Source organism: Rhagoletis pomonella, unplaced genomic scaffold (genome assembly GCF_013731165.1).
Source record: "Rhagoletis pomonella isolate Grant_MI unplaced genomic scaffold, Rhpom_1.0 Rhpom_scaffold_00004, whole genome shotgun sequence".
NCBI classification, from domain to species: Eukaryota; Metazoa; Arthropoda; class Insecta; order Diptera; family Tephritidae; genus Rhagoletis; species Rhagoletis pomonella.
The window spans coordinates 8,733,522-8,752,571 of NW_023458558.1; the positions used below are offsets into that span (position 1 = coordinate 8,733,522).

Genomic DNA, 19,050 nt, shown 5'->3' on the forward strand with positions numbered 1-19,050 from the left:
ACGTCGCGCCTAAAAGATGCAGCGACTTCTATTCTCAAGTTACATACCTGATGACAGTACGAATGGAAATTTTAATAGTGAGGTTTTAGTTTTTTAAGTTATAATTTTATTTTATTCTATTCAGAGACTTTAAATGGAAATTATTTTTGGATTTTAATTACAAGTAAAACTCAACTTACTCAATGCAGAATATGACTTGCTCGTGACTGTTAATATTTTGACTTTTATTATTTTGAGCAAGAAATATTTGCAAAAAGAAAAAAAAATTGGTCAGTGCCTTTAACCATTTAACACGCCACTTTTAAATTTGTATGCCTCTTATTTGTTGTTTTTCACTCTTTAGATATTAAAGACTGTTTGAGATTTTTGCGAAATTTTTTCAGTACTCTCAAGGATTTTTTCGTGATTGGTGTCTTATTTTTTGCATTCTGCGAAAATTGTGTGAGGACATTTAGAGGGTTTTCGGGATTTTCTGAGGACTTTTCGACATATTTACGGACCTATTACGGTGATTTTCGAGACTTTTCGGAATTTTCTTAGAGAATGTTTCGGGATCATTACCGATTTTGTCGACAATTTCAAATCCTTTTTTTTGGAATTAACTTTTTTCCACAATCCGTGACTATTCGTGTTTAATCTTTCAGTATATTACGGAATTGTTAATGGACATTTTGGAACCTTTTTAAGTTTTTCTAATTTTATTAGGCTCAAGGCACAATAAAGCTTTTTTTAATGTTTGGTTATTCGGGATCTGTTAGGGTTATTTAGTGACTTTTCGGAACATATTGGCATTATTTCACTTTTGGGTCTTTTGTGATGACCTTTTGGGGTTTTGAAATACTACCGCACCTTTTAGGGTGATTTTCGAAGGTTTTCGGAATTTTCTTTTTTTGGACAACTTCAAATCTTTTTGTTTTTTTTTTTTATGAATATCCTTTTTTAAGGTTTCGAGATTCTTCGTGTTTTATGCTTCGGTATATTACGGAATTATCAATGGACATTTTGGTGGCCTTTTAATTTTTTCCGACTTTATCGGGCTTTTTTCTTCGTGTTTGCTTTTTCAGAATCTGTTAGGGCTATTTCGAGACGTATTGGTATTATTTCACTTTTTGGAAATTTGTGATGAACTTTTGGGGTTTTGAAATTTAAAGCTCCTTCTAGACCTTTTTGAGATTTTTAGGGATTTTATTTTCTCGGGATCTTCCATGCCATGGTTATGTGGGAGCTTCTAGGGATTGTTCAGGACACTGAGGTATTTCTCAGGAACTTTTCGAGTTTTTTTTTGGGCACTTTTGGGCTCAAAATTTACCTATCAAGAAAGCCAGCTCGCTAACAACATGAACTATCTTCCGAACAGAGAGTTCAACTTTGATAGTCGAAGAAAAATTACCGCTGTTTTTTTAGCATTGCTGCGTCGTTTGTTAATTATATTGGCCTTACCTTGAGGTAAGAAATTTATTTACTGTATTCGGCTGCTATCGGCTTGGTGCATGTTTCATTAGAAAAAATCATGTAGGACCTTTTTTGATTCCTTACTTGAATTCAACTCATATACTTTCAAAAACCCATCTACCTTCAGAATATAAACTAACTTGTTGCGAAGATAGGATTACAACCTAAAACTAACAACTAATGGGATTACTGTAGCGACCCTTCTTTTTTACCGACCTTTGCCTTTTTACCTCAATTACCCAATTGAAATAAAGCTTAGCGAATATGTAAAGTGAATTTCTTTAAGCAACATGAAGTGCCGCTGCTACTATTCTCATTGCTGTTATTGCTGTTGTTTTGGTTGCTGTTGTGACAGTTGCCGATGATTGCATTGCTAAAATTGCAAATTTTGTTAGCGATGATGCGTTTATTCTTGCATTTGCTAATGCTGTTGCTATTGTTGTTGTTCATGTTGTTGATATTGATGTTATTGCTATGGCTATGGCTATGGCTATGGCTATGGCTATTGCTAATGTTGTTGCAGTGTAGTTGTTGCAAATGCTGCATATATTTGCTACGATTAATCATGTTGCATGCGTACCTATCTTTGGAGGCGGTGCGCTTTGTCACATCCGTGCTGGACAGGCTGACTGGGCGGGCATTGGCGCGTCGACGTGCCAGCAGTGGCACCAATTCCACACCTTCGCCACCTACATTGGCACTGGTCTCTGTATTATTGGAATTGTTGTTGTCCATGGTGGGACCGCAATGGCGTACAAAGCGCGGGCAGTATTTTTGCTTTAAAGCGGCAGCTGTTGTTGTTGCTGGTGCAGTTGGATTTGTTGTAGTCGTATTGCTTTGGCCTTTGCTGGGTGAGCTTTGATGTGGTTTCTTTCGTGTTGCCATAGCAATGCCGCCACATCCCTTATTCGTCACGATGCCGGGACAGCTGCAAATGCAGAGATCACAACAGCGTTGCACCTTTTTATTGGTACGCACTTTGCGGAATGTGGGCTTCTCGGCTGGCGTGACGGGATTATCTTGGTCAAGATCTTTGAGCATCTCCTTGTTGGTCCAACCCTGTGAGAAATTTTTAGGTCGTGAAAACTTATCACTTGTCACAAAAGTCAAATTAACTAAACTTTGTAAGTTCAATCAAATATTACAGTACAGGTTTACAGAGCTTAGTTTCGAAAATATTTTTGGGAAATGAAAATGAAATTTCGCAAACAAATTGTTTAGGATTGAAAAATACTTCTTCTACTACTTCTTTAACCACTTCCTGATCAAAATAAAATTTGGCCGACTTCCCAACGATGGTCAGGGTTTCGTAAGTCAGGGAGTAAAGATACCCGCCAACAGCACAATGACCGAATTGTTGCATTTCAATAGAAAATTAGTCAGTTAAATCAGCACGAAAGGCGGATAAAGGACAATCCGACTTAGAATTACATACATAGATATCTTTTGGCGTCGTGAAGCTTATTGACAGTTTAGGGCTCCTTATGCCTCTTACTTATATTGGCGGTCAGTAGGAAGTAGGCGTGTAAAGCTTCAAAACTGGCTTAACCAAAAGAATAAAAGATCTAGCTGAGATCGAAGTTCAGAATACTCTCTATAAGAGGTTTTCGACGTGGCGACACAGTTTCACAGCGTCATCATATATAGCAAACACCAAATGCTGCAGGCATACCCGCATCGATAATGGCATCGTCGGTCTCAACCCCCGGGGCACAGCCAGCTTATAGCAGAACGAAAAACGTAAACAAAGACAAAATAAATCTCTGGAGCGACTAATTCAGTGGCAACTTTCACTTGACGATTGTCGGCAATAACAGAGATTTCCTTTCGCCTAACAGCGATAACATGTCGCACATAGTTATTTGAATTTTAACGAATAGAAACTCGGACAAAAAAAATTATTAAATATTGGATTTACTGGTATTTAATACGGCATTTTGAATAACTTAGTTTATAATTCCAATTCAATAGTAGTGCGAGATTAGAAAGGAATAGTAACAACTTAAAAAAATGTCGGTAAGTTACCACACCCACATCAATTAAAGACTAACAAAAACACTTTTGATTAAAGCTACACGCTACTAATATCAACTCACCAGCGACTTCATGAACGAACTGCCGACTGCCTTCGGACTGCGCCACGGTTTTCCACCAGGACCTGCCTTACCCCAGGGATCCTTACTTGGCTGAAATGAGATAGTAAAAACCAAAATGGAACAAATAATATCATTGCCTTGCTGGTTTAGTATCTGCAGCTCACCGGCTTTTCCAGCTTGGCAATGAGCTTCTTCTTGCGTGGCGAACCCTTCAATGCCGGTTGTGCGTGTATGCCTTGCGCCAGCGGGCACTTGTCACTGTCCGACACCACAATCTTTTCCAGCAACGGTTTCCCCTTACCACCTGCAGCAGCAGCACCGGGCTTGTAGCGCACCTCAATGTCGAGATGTCCTTTATTGCGAAACGACATTGATGGGTGATCTTTGAGCGTTATATGCAGAGTCTCACCATTTTTCGTGGCGCCCAGACCAACACCAATGCCACCGCTGCTGCTGGCCGCCGCATTGGTGTTGCTGGCACCTAGTTTTGCGCCAACGCCAACATCGCCGCCAGCGCTACGTTCACAAAGGGCCAGCACGCTGCCCGGATGGCAGGCCTCTGTAGTGGTTTGTACGGTATGCGTGTGGGTGGTGACGTGCGGCGGCGGCGGAGGCGGCAGGGGTGGTATGTGATGATGCAAGTGATGGTGGTAGCAAGTGGCAGGATCGTGACACTTTTTACGCTGCGAGAAGTAGTCATTATAGCGACAGGGTTGCCACGAATTCAACCGATGCATTGTGCTCTGTAAAGGCGCGAGCAGGAAAAATTAAATACTCGTCGAATGGAAAATTATTACTTAATAAAGATAGACTTATTTACAATTGTAGGCGTGGAATGCAGGCCAACTGCTGTGATGTCTTTGCGTCTGATATCCAAATTAGGCGCACCGCCGCCAGGACGACCCCAAGGATAATGCTTCACAAAGAGTTCGTAGTACTGCGACGATAAGAAAGCGAATTAGAGAGTTGCGAAACATAAAAGTAAATAAATAAATAGTTTAGTGTGTGCACTATGTACTCGTCGAATAGCTTAACTAGGTCAGTAATACACACTTTGTTGCTACTTGCATTTTATTATGATTTTGCTTTATTTTATGTTTTATGGCGCATAGTCGGCTCTTGCCAATGTACAGCGAAAAACATTTGCACAAACCCACAAAAACCCAGAAAGTCTTTAACATTTATTGTTTTTTTTTTTTTTTGGTTTTGTTTTGCTACAAGCATTTCTGCCAGACGCTCCCACACTCCAATGTCTGTACGCGCGGGTGTGTATGTTTGCGTGAAAATTTGTGTTCTAGAAAACAAATGCCAGCAGACTGCTATTGTCTGTTTTCAGGCGCGGCACTGTCGTTCGTTATGCGCGCACTGAACTATGCTACGAGTATTTAAATATTTTTGGCGTAGATTTCCACCCTCCACTTTTTTGAATCAACTCTATCAACCCTTTTTTGTATATTTTACTCAAAACGAAATTCCAAAATTAGCAACGTTTGTGGGTTGTTGTTATAGTTGCAACTAAATAACGATAACAAAGACAACGGTACTTTTGAATCCCTTTGCCTACCTCTACACAAAAAATGTACAGCTTTTCGTAGAGTTCGCAAATGATTTGACTTTTGTACGTCGTTCCTCAACTTCAACTTCATTACCAACAGGAATTATTACTTAAGGCGAAGAAGAAGCAACAAAATTATAGTCACGCGATGTTTGCAAAAGTTCGTTGCTCGCCATACTGGCTGCTGACTGCTGACTGCTGCCGATTTTCATATTTGGGTAATTTGTACAATTGCGCGCCGCTATTTATGCTAAACTACTCCAATCTGCATTGTCAAGGCACGTCAAGTGAAATCATAAAATCGCGCGAATTGTCGAGTCGACTTGGCAGTGACTGACTTCCTAGTTTTATGCAATGCGAATTGCAGGTATGTAAGTAATGTAATGTTGTTTCTTTTAGCGTTTGCGCCAGCAATTGCTTTTCACATTGCTTACTCCGTTCTGGTTGAAGTAATATCTTATTTTTGTTGTTGCTTTATTTTTTGTACCAATTCTCTCATTGAAATTTTGATTTGTATTCAGAACAGGTCGTTAACCTCATTTGCTAAAATGATTTTTATTAATGATATTGAAGTTTCATGTTCCGCTAAGCATAATACACACAGAATACCTACGAACATATGTATGTATGTACACAAATCTTTGCAAAATTCTAGAAAATGTGCTGGGGCACAGTTGAAGAAATATGCCCAGCAAAATTTTACATCCAAACAATTTGGGTGATAACTAAAACTTTATGTCATATGTAATATGAATTTCGTCTTGAAATAACTAACGATTAACATTCGGCTTGGCAAAGTTTGCGGTTATCCTTCATTAATCAATTGTCGTATAATAAAACTGAAATAAAGTATTCATAGCAGTATTTCCTCTTTCGTGGCAACTGAACTTTCCATCGCAGAGAAGACCGTGCTCTTCCACTGTCTACACCAGCGGGTACCGTATTGAATACTTTCAGGGCTGAAGCATTTGCATCAATTCGTACGACACGGCGGAGCCAGCGAGCCGCTGCATTTTAGTCCACTGCCTAAGTATGTCTCAGTCATTGTAAAGCTTGGTATAAGCAATCCGAAAAGGACCGAAAATTATCCGAAGAATCTTTCTCCCGAAAATTTCAGGAGCCACCTCTTCAAATGACTCCATCTTCCATGCCGCTGCTGTATATGAGCAAATCTCACAAGTTTCTTTTTGATTGTCTTCAGTTTTATATAAAGTTCAAGATTCCATCGCGAAATCGTATTTAAATTAAAACTTAAAAAAAGTATACTAAACAAGTAAAAAAACAAGATTGTTTATAATGACTTTTGCTAAAATTTCAAAATCAAAAGTTATCAAAACAAATTCTATGGGACTGAGAAGTATTATTTTCTACTTTTTAGTCCATTTATAAAAGCGTTGTATATTAAAAAGTTTTTTTTATATTATTTATTTTTCTACTGAAGATCATTGTAAATATTAATCTTGAATCAATAAGCTTTAGTAGTTACTAAAATATCGCAGTTTTCGTATCTCTGAAAAATACTGCTATGTGGGAGGTAGGCGTGGTTATTATCCGATTTTGCCCATTTTCAATACCGTCCGTCCTACGCTTTAAAGAAGTAAGCATGCCAAGTTTCGTTAAGATATCTAAACTTTTACTCTAGTTATCGTGTGCCCAGACGGACAGGCAGTTACGGCTAAATCGATTTCTTTTTTTCATTCTGGGCAGTTATGTATCTACCCCGATTCGTTTTGCCTGTTACAAACAACCGTTTTGTGAACAAAGTTATAATACCCTTGTGTACAAGTGTGCTCGGGTATAAAAATTACATAGGTGTAAATATTCTCAATTCTTCTAATCATTAGGGTGATTTTACCATTGTTAAGGAAACTGAAATCCGAAAATTTAGAAATTTGAAAACTACCAGGGACCGAAAAATCGTTATTATGCAGGATTTTTATTTTAAAATCATTGCGAAATCGATTTTTTTTTCTATTAATAATTTTACGATTATTTTATAATTTTTATTTTTTCGATTTAAAATAATCGGTTTCGACGATTCTTTATTCTTGCATTTCAATTTTTTCGTTAATTTTTAATCGTTATTTTATGATATTTTTTCGATCATAGCATAATTTTGTATAACTCTGCAAACCAAATTTCCCGAAATCTTAACGAAATTTTTAAGAGTATCGGAATTTTATTTCGAATTGTGTAACGTTTTCTTTACGAATCTTCATAGAAAATCATAAATTTCAGTACGCTTCCTAAAGCGAAATTTCGGAAATAATCGAAGTTTGCAGTATATTTGCTCTTAGAAGTTCTGCAAAAAATCGGAAAGAAAAACAATCACACTGGATCACAAATTTTAATTTTGTTTTCGTTCTTCAGGCGCCACTATCCAATTTGTATGTAGAATAGCTCGCTGATTCCGAAAATCGAGTTAATTTTTTTCTTTATCGATACGATTTCGAGATATTTGCAATTTACCGTTATTCAGCTAAAAAACAAAGAGTGATTCCACTTAATCACGTATATCTTACGAACACATTGAATTATCGAAATGCGAGATACGGCACATAAAAGAAAATGAAATTCTCCATAAATCGCTCTAATAGTTTCTGAGATATTAATTAAATTGATAACCTTTTTCCCTATTGTGAAGTCGGTTAAAATTTCTTACAGCTGTTTCACCAGCAATTTATATGGAAAATTATTTTTAATTTTCTGTCAATTTTCATTTAAAATTAAAAAAAATTTCAATAAATTTTCCCTTAAATTGCTTTCGTCACATTGGCTGTTATGCTGAATTTCCACTAGGCATTGAAATGATAAAAAACGTTTGCCATTTAAAAAAATGGCATGTAGAAATGAACTGAAATGAACTGAGTTTTTAATGTAATGACATGATTATCTTTTAATGCCCGACTTTGTCATTTGTAATTTTTGCCATTTAATGCCTAGTGGAAATCCCGCATTACACGCACATTTTTCTACTTTTGCCTACCTTTAATATGGAAGGCACTGTGTGCCGAAAAATGGTCCCATATTTTAAGTAATTTTTATTCTTATTTATGCATTCTTTTCTCACTGACACATCCCCTAAATGACAGTTTTTCATTGTCAACCAGACAGGTTACGAGGTGTCAAAAAAAAAATAACCTAAATCTGTGCCATTTTATTTGAATAGTCAATTACTTACCTCCGCCTTATCCTTCTCCTTGCGCGCCACTTCCTCCGCCTTGCGTCGTCGCCACATACGCATACTCTCCTCAGCGTTCTTGCGCTCCACCAGACGTTTCTTCTCGTCGCACCACATCAGCGGATGTTCGTAATGATCGCGGCAAAATTCATCGCTGGTTGTCATCTCACCGCCTTAACGCCTTACACTTTACCCGAAAAGCAGAGTCTCTAGACACAAACGCGCACAGCACAACACACCTCACTGCTTCACGCAGCTTTGTATTGGAACACTTGAATTGGCGACACTTCTGCTCTAAAGGATTATTGCACATTAAATGCAGCGGAAACCATTGCAAAGTGTGTGACGATGCGGATGTGAATTTGTAGCGAATGGATGGTTGGTAAACGGCGTTCGCAGGAAACAAATAAATCTGCCGGAAATGAATGCTTTGCTCAAGTATTGCCAAACAACAACTGGCACGTCACAGGCAGAAGCTCGCGCCGCCAACCAGACAAACTGGGAAATTACATGGAAAAAGTCAGAAGCCAAAAGTCAAACATGAATGCGGTGCCTGGTACGGCGCGCGCGATGCCATTTATATTCGCCTGCACAAACACACGGACGTATACAAAAACACCTCGAGCGCCTGAAATCAATACCTACCCGTAGGCGCGCGCCACCTATTTACGAGTATTTAGGTGCCGTCGGAGTTTTTGCCTAGCGCGCGTTGTCTTGGAGTTGAAAGCGGACGGACGTTTTGGGGCTTCACAACAACTATGCGGCACTACGGTATGCGCCTATTTATAGTCCCCTTTTGCCAACACATACAGACGGTAAGCCCACATACATACAAACTAAATGTGTGTGTGTGTGTGTGTGTTTAGTTACATGGCGAATGGGCGCCCAACGTTTATGGCGCTGCTGTTTCTTCAAGTTTCTACTTCCGTGTGCGCGTTTGGCAAGTGTCCTTGAGGGCACTTGCTTTCTGTTCCGATGCGATACACATTTTTGTTTGCCACTTTGCTTGCACATCTGCTCGTATCTATGTTTGCACTGCAAAATGGCTGCATTGAAGCTCTGGGTTATCGGGCCAGACAAATATTTTTCCATTCGACGTTGCACATGCTCAAACACTTTGCCGTTATTGTTTACACTTTTGAAAGTAAAATTTTAAACTGTGTACATACAATACTTTGCCAAGCTTAAAGGGCACGATGGGTGAGATATTAAGCGATATCTAAAATTTATAAACTACATTTCGGGGTACTCATGGAAAATCAGGCACAAAATATTTTTCACGTAACGACAGCAGCATTTTTGAATAAAACGTGTCAAAGTTTGTATGTATGCATGCACAAAATTTGCATAAATTTGTAAGGAGTTGAACAGAAATTTTAACTTCGTTGCCTTCCACTTTAGGTTAGTTTTGGAACATATGAAGTTTTAAGCCCCATAGATCTCGTAGACTAAACGGTACAAGACCTAAGCACGTGATACCCTGGCGTAAGATCAACTTTAGTGCAGCAGCGAGTGAATAAGGCTTAACACAACACATTCTCACACCTATATCGTCGTTTGGGATGGGGAATCGCGCCCTTCAGCAGCTGGCCCAGTACACACCAAATATTACAGATCTAGACCTGAGGCTCTTAAAGCAAAACGTTAGGCTTCTCATAGGAATACGAACCGGCCACTGGACGATTGGACGAATTACTGCTGGCCACCACGTTCGCCTCAATTTTTTGCGTTACCACTCATTTAAGAGCTGAGACAGCCTAGGGGAATTTGCTTGAGTCTGCTAGAATTCAAGAAATTAGGAATAGGGCATTCACACGTCATATATTTACTATATAACCCCATCCAAAGTTATATTGTAGAACGATAAGTTACGCTCGAAAGGTGTATTTCTGGTGCCACGACCTTTTGCAAAATTCAAGCTTCTGCAGGCGATGTGCTTTTAATTGTAAGCGCCAGAACAGCAGACATAATACGACATAATACAAATCTACCCTGATGGCAGCAAAATAGAAATTGCGGGGTTTTGACATCCGTCATAGAGGAATAGAAGGTAACGAGTATGCCGACCAGTATACAAAATAAGCCGCAATAGTACCACGGAGTTCGTATAGACGCTTGGGTAGAATAAAATATACCCCAATCAAAGCATGGTTAACGCTAAAGTGGAAAGGAAAAAACCAAGACTTGTCTAACATACCTCTCCCCTAATGAAATGTGTCATAGTGTCGGTGCCCAAAGTTGAGTAGGTGGCTTTACGCCCTTCTCGATCGCGTCTCCCTCTCAAAGGGACATACGTACGCCCATTCCGCTCGAGAAGTAATGAGGAAGTCCGTCCTTCGTTAAGGGGCCAAGATACCGTGGGACTACGTCTATAATCCTTAAGAGGTTCGAAAATATACCTTTTCCGGTAAAACTAGCCAAGGGTAGCCCAAAATACTCTTTACCGATATTAAAATCCCCAATGCTCTTGGTCTGGGGAACTCTGGCTCGGTGGTGATCTTATGGTTTTATGGAAGGATGAGATCCTCAACAGATGACGAACCAGTGCCATGGTTCCGAAGAAAAAGTTAGAGTAATTAGCTAAAGCTATTATTCCATCACCCTCAAGACTCAGAACGGAAATAAAATAAAGTTATAGTGCTTCAGCGGCACTGCTTCTGCACTTTAACGATAAAGGTTAGCTACTCACCTTATCCAGGAGTCTCGGTTTGTTAAACACAAAGTTTGTGGGTCACTGCGGTCACTAAATGTTATGAGCATTTACAAAGATGACCCCAACCTTCATGCGAAAGTCGAAGAAGGAGTTTTCTCACCTGAACGGAGGTTAGAAATATATTTTCGACTCCCTTGCCGCTGCATTGTACTATATCATACAGTAGTTTAGCCTATTCAGGTGGCACGCAAGAAACAATCTGAGATTCATTTTCAGTGACATAAATATGTATGTAGGTCGTTATTAAAATACTTCCAGAATTTTGCGAAATACATAACGCTTCCTGCAATCTAAAGTTTGCTAAGACAAATTCGAGTAAAATAGATACTTGTAAATCCCCTTTGACATTTCCGTCTTATCGCCAATGGTCTCGCGAACATTTCCTGTCTTTAAGCCATTCGCATTCCACTTCCGTTGGATTACATTGTATTTCCGTTACACTTAATAACCCAATGCGCTTAATTGAATCACGCAATTGATATCCACTTAGCCAACTGCGCCAGTTACTTAGTTAGCTGTTAAATAAACAGAACTTGTTGATATTTGGAATACATACGCGTGCATGCAAACAAATGCCAGCTACGCAAATGTTCGCTCTTTTTAATATATTAACACACACACACACACGCACACACACACATACTACACACATCCATACTAGCGCCGGCAGCTACTCAAACTCGCATTAAGTAGCAAGCGGTGGAAGTAAGCAGTGCTTCCGGCGCGCTTCGCTCATCCTACAAAGCTCCTGAGCCAATAACTAGTAACAACCTGAGTGTGGAGGAGGAGCACAGCGTTGGCCAACATTTCTGACGGTCCAGCACATGCTTTTAGCTGGTACTTGTCGATTGTAGCACAGAATGCTTCAGGGAATTCCTGAGCAGATACATATGTATGTAGTAGTGTTCAAAGAGTAAGGCATTTTAGCCATATTTGCTTGAATAAGTATATCGTACATACATACATATATATAAATAGTTACTTACGTAAAAGCCAGCTGTAAACAAAAGGATGGCAGTCCATTGACTACTATGCCATTGTGTTTGCTTTCATATCAATCTCCATTCACTATGTAACGTGTCAACGAGTTTGAGCACTGCTGTTGCAGTTGTTGAGCGACCATCGCAATCGCAATCGCAATCAACATCAAAAGCGGACGGGCAACAATAGCCGCAGCCTATGCCGACAGCTGCATTTTGTTTGCATGCTTGCAGTGGCTGGACTTGGCACTCTATATAACTACATACATACATACATTACTATCGCATATAAACATGTACATTAAGCGGTATCATAACTTTAAGTGAAGAGAAAATTTTTTGTGTAAAATTTTTTTTTTTTAGGCACCCGCTAGAAAACGCTAATCTCGATTTTTGCTATAAATTTCTTATTTTATACCCAATTTTTTAAATTCTATAATTGGCCATTAAAAAATTTTCGCCTTCAAAACCACTTTTATTTATACCTTCACTAATTTTGGAATTACTATCCCTAGATTTTTATTTTTATACAAGTATAGTCCTGGGCACCATTCAGCGGTTTTTAGCGGGTGCCCAAAAAAAATGTACACCCAAAATTTTCTCTTGACATAAGTATTCAAATAAAACTAACACACGCTAAACTTTTTTTCATGATACGCCTTAATGTGCATACATACGTATTAGGGTTCTCCAGAATATAAGGGGTGAGTTTTTTTCTGAGAAAACCGATACGCATAGTTTTATGATAGTTTTATTGCTGGGACATGATGGTAAGCCGTACCGACTTGAAATTGAAGTTTTGGTTCAGAGCTTATTTATACTGGGACAGCCACATGGCGCGAAAGGATTTCAAAAAATTAATCGGCATGTTTATCGCACACACACACTGGGGCTGAAGCGTATTACATATACATATATATGTTTTTAGTTTTTCAAGGACTTTAAAGATAAACATTTTATTAGGGGTAATTTTCGCTCTTCTCAAAAAGTCGTCTTTCACAACCGTTTCAAATTAGTGTTAGAAGCAATCAATCATACGGTCGCTCTTAAATTCTAACAATTTTCGCTTAAGCCTATCTTACCAAATCACAGTTAAGTTTTCATTTTAGGAAGACGAGACTGCCTATTTTGGTCCATTATCTCTTGCTACAATAACATCCTGACGAGCTATTTTATCGATCGAAGCTATTTACAGCTCCACTGTGAAACCATGATCGGCAACCAGCTCTCCGCCTACGGGTTATCTCACTTCAACTGTAACTTTGCGAATGGGGCTTGTTGTCACTTCCATTGGGGCCAGCAGATCCTGCCTTCTTCCATACTATCGCCTGTGTGCCTAAATCGGCTAATATATCAACCGTTGTCGTCAAGCTGAACTAACGGTAGATCCAGAAAATACGATTTTAACAGGATCGGACCAAAAAGGCTGAGAGTTTTTAATGGAAGCAAATAAGGATGTGGTAGGTGTCGTGTAGGGTACCTTTACAAGCCAATCATATGGGCATTTGGTATTTTGCGGCAGAGTCTGAGTAAATCAGACGCGGGATTCTCGATGAAGCTGAAGGTCATCGTCTGCAGTGATAGGTGTTTGTACTTCCATGACGGCATTCACGGACCGAGAGTTTGTAAAAGTGGTTGAGTCTCGGTGAATTTCGCTTAAGGCCTGTCTGTACAACGTTGGGTCCAGTGGTTGTGCCATATATGAAAGTATGGATCTCGTCCATGAGTTCCTAGAGGGTCTAAAAGGTGGATATCGTTCCAGCAAGTTGCTGTGAGTTCTAGCTGTGATGTTCAGGCGGAGGCATCTCATTGGTGAGTAAACTGACGGAGCATAACAATGTTTCTTTGCTGTTAACATCTGCGAGAATGTGATCAATGTCATGCCGTAGCTAGATCAGTAAAACTCCTTCTGGCGGCTGAGGAAGTTTCGCTATGTAGAAGGTAAACGGTACGCTGGTATTGTTGTATGGCTTTGGAGGGGTGTGCTCTGGTGAAGTCTCTGGCTTATACTACGGGAGTGTGGTTTGAAAAATTTGTTTGAATCAAGGCGATCGTCCTCGTCAACGGCGTGTTCAATATTCTTCTTACACCTTAGAATAAAAATTGTCTCGGGAACCTAACTCACTTGCATATTTTTATTTTTTTTTTGATTTTCTACCAGATCACCAGTATTCTTTAAAAGAGCTTCAAATTATAGTCCAGTGGAATAGTATGGACATTTGGGCATCAATTCAGCTAAGAATGGAAAAAAGCTATAAAATACTGGAAATTATTCCTTTCAAATCACTGCAAATATTCCCTTTAAAGTTTTAAATATGAATCCTTAAGATTGGATAGAATAGATACACAAAATAAGCAAAGTTTTCATGTGAGATTAAAAATGGTATGGTAACTTCGGTATATCTTGTAACAAAAACTTCAACTTCAAGAATTTGACAAAAAAAATTCTGGGGCACCCTTATATGTAGATACATATGTACAGGACTCAATACCTAAGCAGTGAAGTAAAAGTAAACAGCTCATCAAATCAGCCCTTCGTTGTTGAAAAAGCCGCAAACAGAAAACAAAAGCGAGGAAATAAATACATACCCATCCTTTTGTTGCAAGGATTAAATACATGGCATATTCACTTGAACAAATAGCAGCTGATGTGAAGCTCATCAACGCTTTTTGCCATTCTCGCACGCATACTCACACAATGCAAGCACTCGTAGTGCAAAAATCAATTGCTCCCGTACACGTCGCTTTCGTACCCCGTGAAATTGGAATATTTACAGCATCGCTCAAACGTCAACAACATATTTAATATGGCGCTGACTTTAAGCAAAACACATAATTGCCCCTTTAGATTTTTGCTATTAAAAATTCTGGAAAGGCCTTGAAATTTAGATTATAAGTGAAAGTTGCGTAGGTTTCTTACTCAGAGTAATACATCATAACTCTCAGCGAGTGCCGGGTACATCCTTCCAAACGGGCTTATTTTAGATTTTAGAACAGGTACCGTAATTCCACTACTGCTATCTGCGAACAGATTTCTTGTTCAGCAAATGAAATGTGATGGGTGAAAATTCTTAAGTCTAATAGGGAATTTACATCATTCAACTTTCACAGGCGATTAGTTGAACCAAAAGTTGAACGAAAGTAGGGAGCCGACCAACTTCATTGTAAGCGATTAGTTGAAAGGCTGTTTACACCAGGCGATTGATGCTTTCAACTAAAAATCGCCTGAAAAATCGCGTCATGTAAATTCCCTATAACCCACTAAGGAATTCTACCGTAGGGGCGACACACTAAACTAGATAGCTGTTTGACCCAAATGGCTAGCATTAGGCCCGTAACACCATTCATTCAGAACCCATTATACCCTCTTTAGCTATCGCTAGGCATACTTGTTGTTCAAGATCTAACTCTGGGAAGGGAATCCGTGTTTTTCAAGCAAAACGTAAAAGTATCTATAAAATAAAAACAAAAAATCTATGCCAAGAAGGAATAACAGCAAAACTCAATTTTACAAAAAAAAAATTTGTAAACAACTTTTTTTGTTAATTTCTCATTTTAATTTTTTAGAGACCTTTACGTTGGTAGCTTGAAGCTTTTGCCTGAGAAGACCCCTAGTAAAATTTTCCAAAGAATAATTTTCTAGAACATATCAATCTTCTAACGAACTTCCAAATTTGCTATTTGCGGGGTTTTTTGAAGGGTCGAAATGGCCTTTTCAGGCGGGAGATAATGGGTTAAAATGTTCTACGAAAATATTTTCCATGAAATTTTTAGTTTCGCTCAGACATTTATTTTAACCCACTCTTCCACTTTTTTGAAAAATACTTAGGCCGGGATATAAAAACTTTAGTAGGCCATACAATAAAAATACGAGCTAACTTTTTTAAATCCATCGAGTGGTTTATTACTGGATATGTATACTTTCGGAAAATATTAGCAAACCCCGGACTGGTTTGAGTTGTCATAAAATTGTCGCACAGTAAAATCAATGCAGTGCGGTTTGTGATGGTGCAGAACTCAACAATGCTATATTCAGTAGACTTAAAAGATCAGTCATAGGCGTGTTACACAATCGGAACTGCAGAGGTTCGCCGAGGCAGTTTAGCGTGGTAAATGTTGAACAGTAGTGGGACTCTGAAAGCATGCAGCTTCTAGTCACATGTCCATCACATTGGCACAACTTGTTAAAATGTCGCGGCCTTGTTTATTTTTCCGACACTGTATTTCTCTCGTTTAAGCAATGCGAACTTGTAAATGAGAGCTACAAATACACTAGAATTTTAATTAAATGACACGGTTACATTGCCTTTCCTTACCTTAACAAATTTAACGCAATTTACTTTGGTTTTCATACATTTTATTATTCTTTAATCAATAATAACAATTCGTACATTGCTGTACGATTTTGTATAAACAATTTCTGGTCAACATTTGTAAAATACATGCGTTAGAAAGTTTTCTTGTATAATTTATTTATTTACGCACTTTTTGAAATTGTAAATTTATTACAATTAGTTTGTAAAGTTTTTAAAAGGAGTTCAATTTTCTTAAAAATTTTTAATTTATATATAGTATAGTAAAATTTTCAGAAACGATAATCAATTAAATTTACACAAAAATATCATCTTTTAAAAAGTTTACATTTATCTTTTGCATAAGCTATTTGACTACATACAAAAATAAAACAACTTTTTTTAATCCATTAAACTGAAGATAAAGAAAACAATTTTTTTTCCTTTACTTTTCGCCAAAATTATAAAAACTAAAGATTGACTAAAATGTATACGCGCATACTTTCACCGCTGGTTAAGTAATATGGATCAAGCGCTATTGCATACATTTTTCAAAATTTCTGCAACAACTTTTGAAACTATAATTGCTTCTAGAAATGTTTTCCATTATATTTTTACTTTTGTTTGGCGAAATTCAACTTTATCCACCTTTAGCGCGCATGTAGAGCAATAAATGTCCCTAACAAATTTTTATAAATTTTTTTTTTTTCTGAAAATATATTTCATATTTTTGTCTAATCCTTACTAATTCTTCTTTTCATGCATATGGTACATACAAATATAAAAAATTCTCTCTCAAATCAAATATCTTTAGTTGCGTTTTTTTTTTTTTAGTAAATCATGAACACATTTGTTATAATTTCTTTTACATAACCTAATGCTAACCACTTCCGACTGCTTGTCTTTACATTTGTACAATATTTATGCATTTGTGTATGTACATATGTATGTATGTACAGCAATTTCTTCTTTACAATCTGGCTTATATACAAATTAGATTTAATATTTAAAAAACTTTCTCGCTTTTTGCTATTACCTTTTGTTTGCTGGCCTTTTAAGTGTTTTTGTTTTTGTTTTGTTTTTTTATTATTAGTTTTCACACTAAATACGTGAATAACTATCTATGTATGTACGTACTATATGTATGTATATGCCCTTATATACAGATTCATTGTTCAACTGAGTGGATGCATAAAATGTCTTCTTGTTGTTCTTCTTTAAATTACTATTTACTATTTACAGTGTCAACAAGACTTACATACATACTAACGTATAACATTATTAAATTTATATTTCGGTTACAATACAAAATTTCATGCTTCTCGATTTATGTCTTTATGCTGGATATTAACTCGATTCATGTTTTGATGGTTGGTTGTTGTATTTTGGTCTGCTTTTGTTATTGCGAAATTCGCAACAAATCAAGCATGTGCAAACATAAATACAAATATGTAGTAGTTTGTTTTTTTTTTTTGTTAAATTTAACAAAGTTTGATTCGTCGTATTTTTTCGAATATTTCCTTTTGTTTTATTTTACCTTATATTTGCATATAAAATCTATTTATAATTTATTTTGGACTCTTTTGTTCGTTCTATAATTATTGTTGTTAAAATTACAGCTATAATAAGGTATATAAATGTATAGTTGTTTTGAAACTATAAATCTTTTCTTTGTTTTTTTTTTTTTATTGATTGATTGGCAAAGCCACCCATATTATTTATGTATAAGTATATATTAATTTTTTTATCGTTGCACTTTTTTGTTTTTTGTTTTTTGTTTTTTTTTTTGCACCATCTACCCCCCTGTACCCAAACTTAAACTATTATTTCATACGGTTAATGACTAAATCCGCTACTACTTGCAGACCCTTTTGGTATGGCGACTCGGTCAGCTCCTGTGACAATCGTATCGCTTCGATGCAATGCTTTTTGGCCAAGAAGCGCGTCTGTTCGAGTCCGTGCGATTTGTGGACTAGTTCGAAGGCACGTTCAACATCGCCAGGTTCGCTGAATCGCCGCATTATCATCGGATTTAGCTCGGGGTACTGCAAAATGGAAAAGAAAAAAATATTGAATGTTATCGAAGGCATTATTTAACGCCGGCTGAAAATTAGTTGGTCACTCAATTTTAGTAAAATGAAGTGCCGGTGTGAAGAAGCTAGAACCTACGGCTGATTTTAGGAATCTCTTTTTTTAAGGTATTGCTCATTTTTTGACTATGGTGAGACGACTTTGCAGCTGAAATAACTCTTTTAACGAGAAAGCCATTGCCAGCAAAAAATAAGCAATTAACCTTCAAGGTTATAGCTCAATTTAATGCAGCGGTCTCAAACAGTAATTAATTGCTTGCTATTCAATTGGCTAATGCGTTTTCCAGTAACCTCAACAGCAAAAAAAATTCACTAGAACACAAAGGAAGAGTAAAGAAATGTCATTTCATTAAAGACAAACTATTGGCAAATTAACAATGAAATCATCCACAAAAAGGTTTAAGGCAATCTAAAGCGTCTAAAAATAAGCCATGTTCAAATGCTTATCGGTGGCAAAAGGACACAATCGCGCTGTGACATTCTCGTTGCGGCGTAATTGTCGATATAATCGCATAATCTGTAAGTAAGTAAGTAGTGTCGCCTTCAAGAAATCACTGCACTATTTCAGTCCAATTGAGTGACACCATACAAGTTGTTAAAACGCCATTGCAACGGCGATGCGCTAGTTGCCGCCGTCTTATAACAGTCGCATAGCAGTTAGATGTCACAGCTGTCAATATATGACTGTCAA

The 19,050-nt window shown here is 37.6% G+C and overlaps 2 protein-coding genes across 2 annotated transcripts in view; both read right to left on the reverse strand.

The window, feature by feature from the left end:
- Positions 1 to 1,707: 1,707 nt before the first annotated feature.
- Positions 1,708 to 8,449, reverse strand: LOC118738385 (homeobox protein 2). The gene is made up of 5 exons (XM_036469308.1): positions 8,285 to 8,449; positions 4,369 to 4,485; positions 3,713 to 4,291; positions 3,549 to 3,638; positions 1,708 to 2,511 (listed from the first exon to the last, which is right to left on the reverse strand). Exons 1-5 carry the CDS (start codon positions 8,447 to 8,449, stop codon positions 1,708 to 1,710), a joined length of 1,755 nt encoding a protein of 584 aa, XP_036325201.1.
- Positions 8,450 to 17,088: 8,639 nt separating this feature from the next.
- The window catches only part of LOC118736935 (decaprenyl-diphosphate synthase subunit 1), a 101,261-nt gene continuing 99,299 nt past the window's right edge, over positions 17,089 to 19,050 (reverse strand). Inside the window, exon 8 of the mRNA XM_036467089.1 lies at positions 17,089 to 18,314. Coding sequence (XP_036322982.1) covers positions 18,093 to 18,314 — 222 coding nt within the window. The 3' untranslated portion in view covers positions 17,089 to 18,092. The remainder of the gene's footprint in view (positions 18,315 to 19,050) is intronic.

What these genes read in the sequence shown, in the direction of transcription:
- LOC118738385 (XM_036469308.1), bottom strand. Translation starts at nt 8,449, where the DNA reads ATGACAACCAGCGATGAATTTTGCCGCGATCATTACGAACATCCGCTG. An exon ending in TGCATTCCACGCCTACAATT is followed by an intron (nt 4,292 to 4,368) that starts GTAAATAAGTCT and finishes GCGCCTTTACAG; the next exon opens with AGCACAATGCATCGGTTGAA. An exon ending in TTGCCAAGCTGGAAAAGCCG is followed by an intron (nt 3,639 to 3,712) that starts GTGAGCTGCAGA and finishes ATCTCATTTCAG; the next exon opens with CCAAGTAAGGATCCCTGGGG.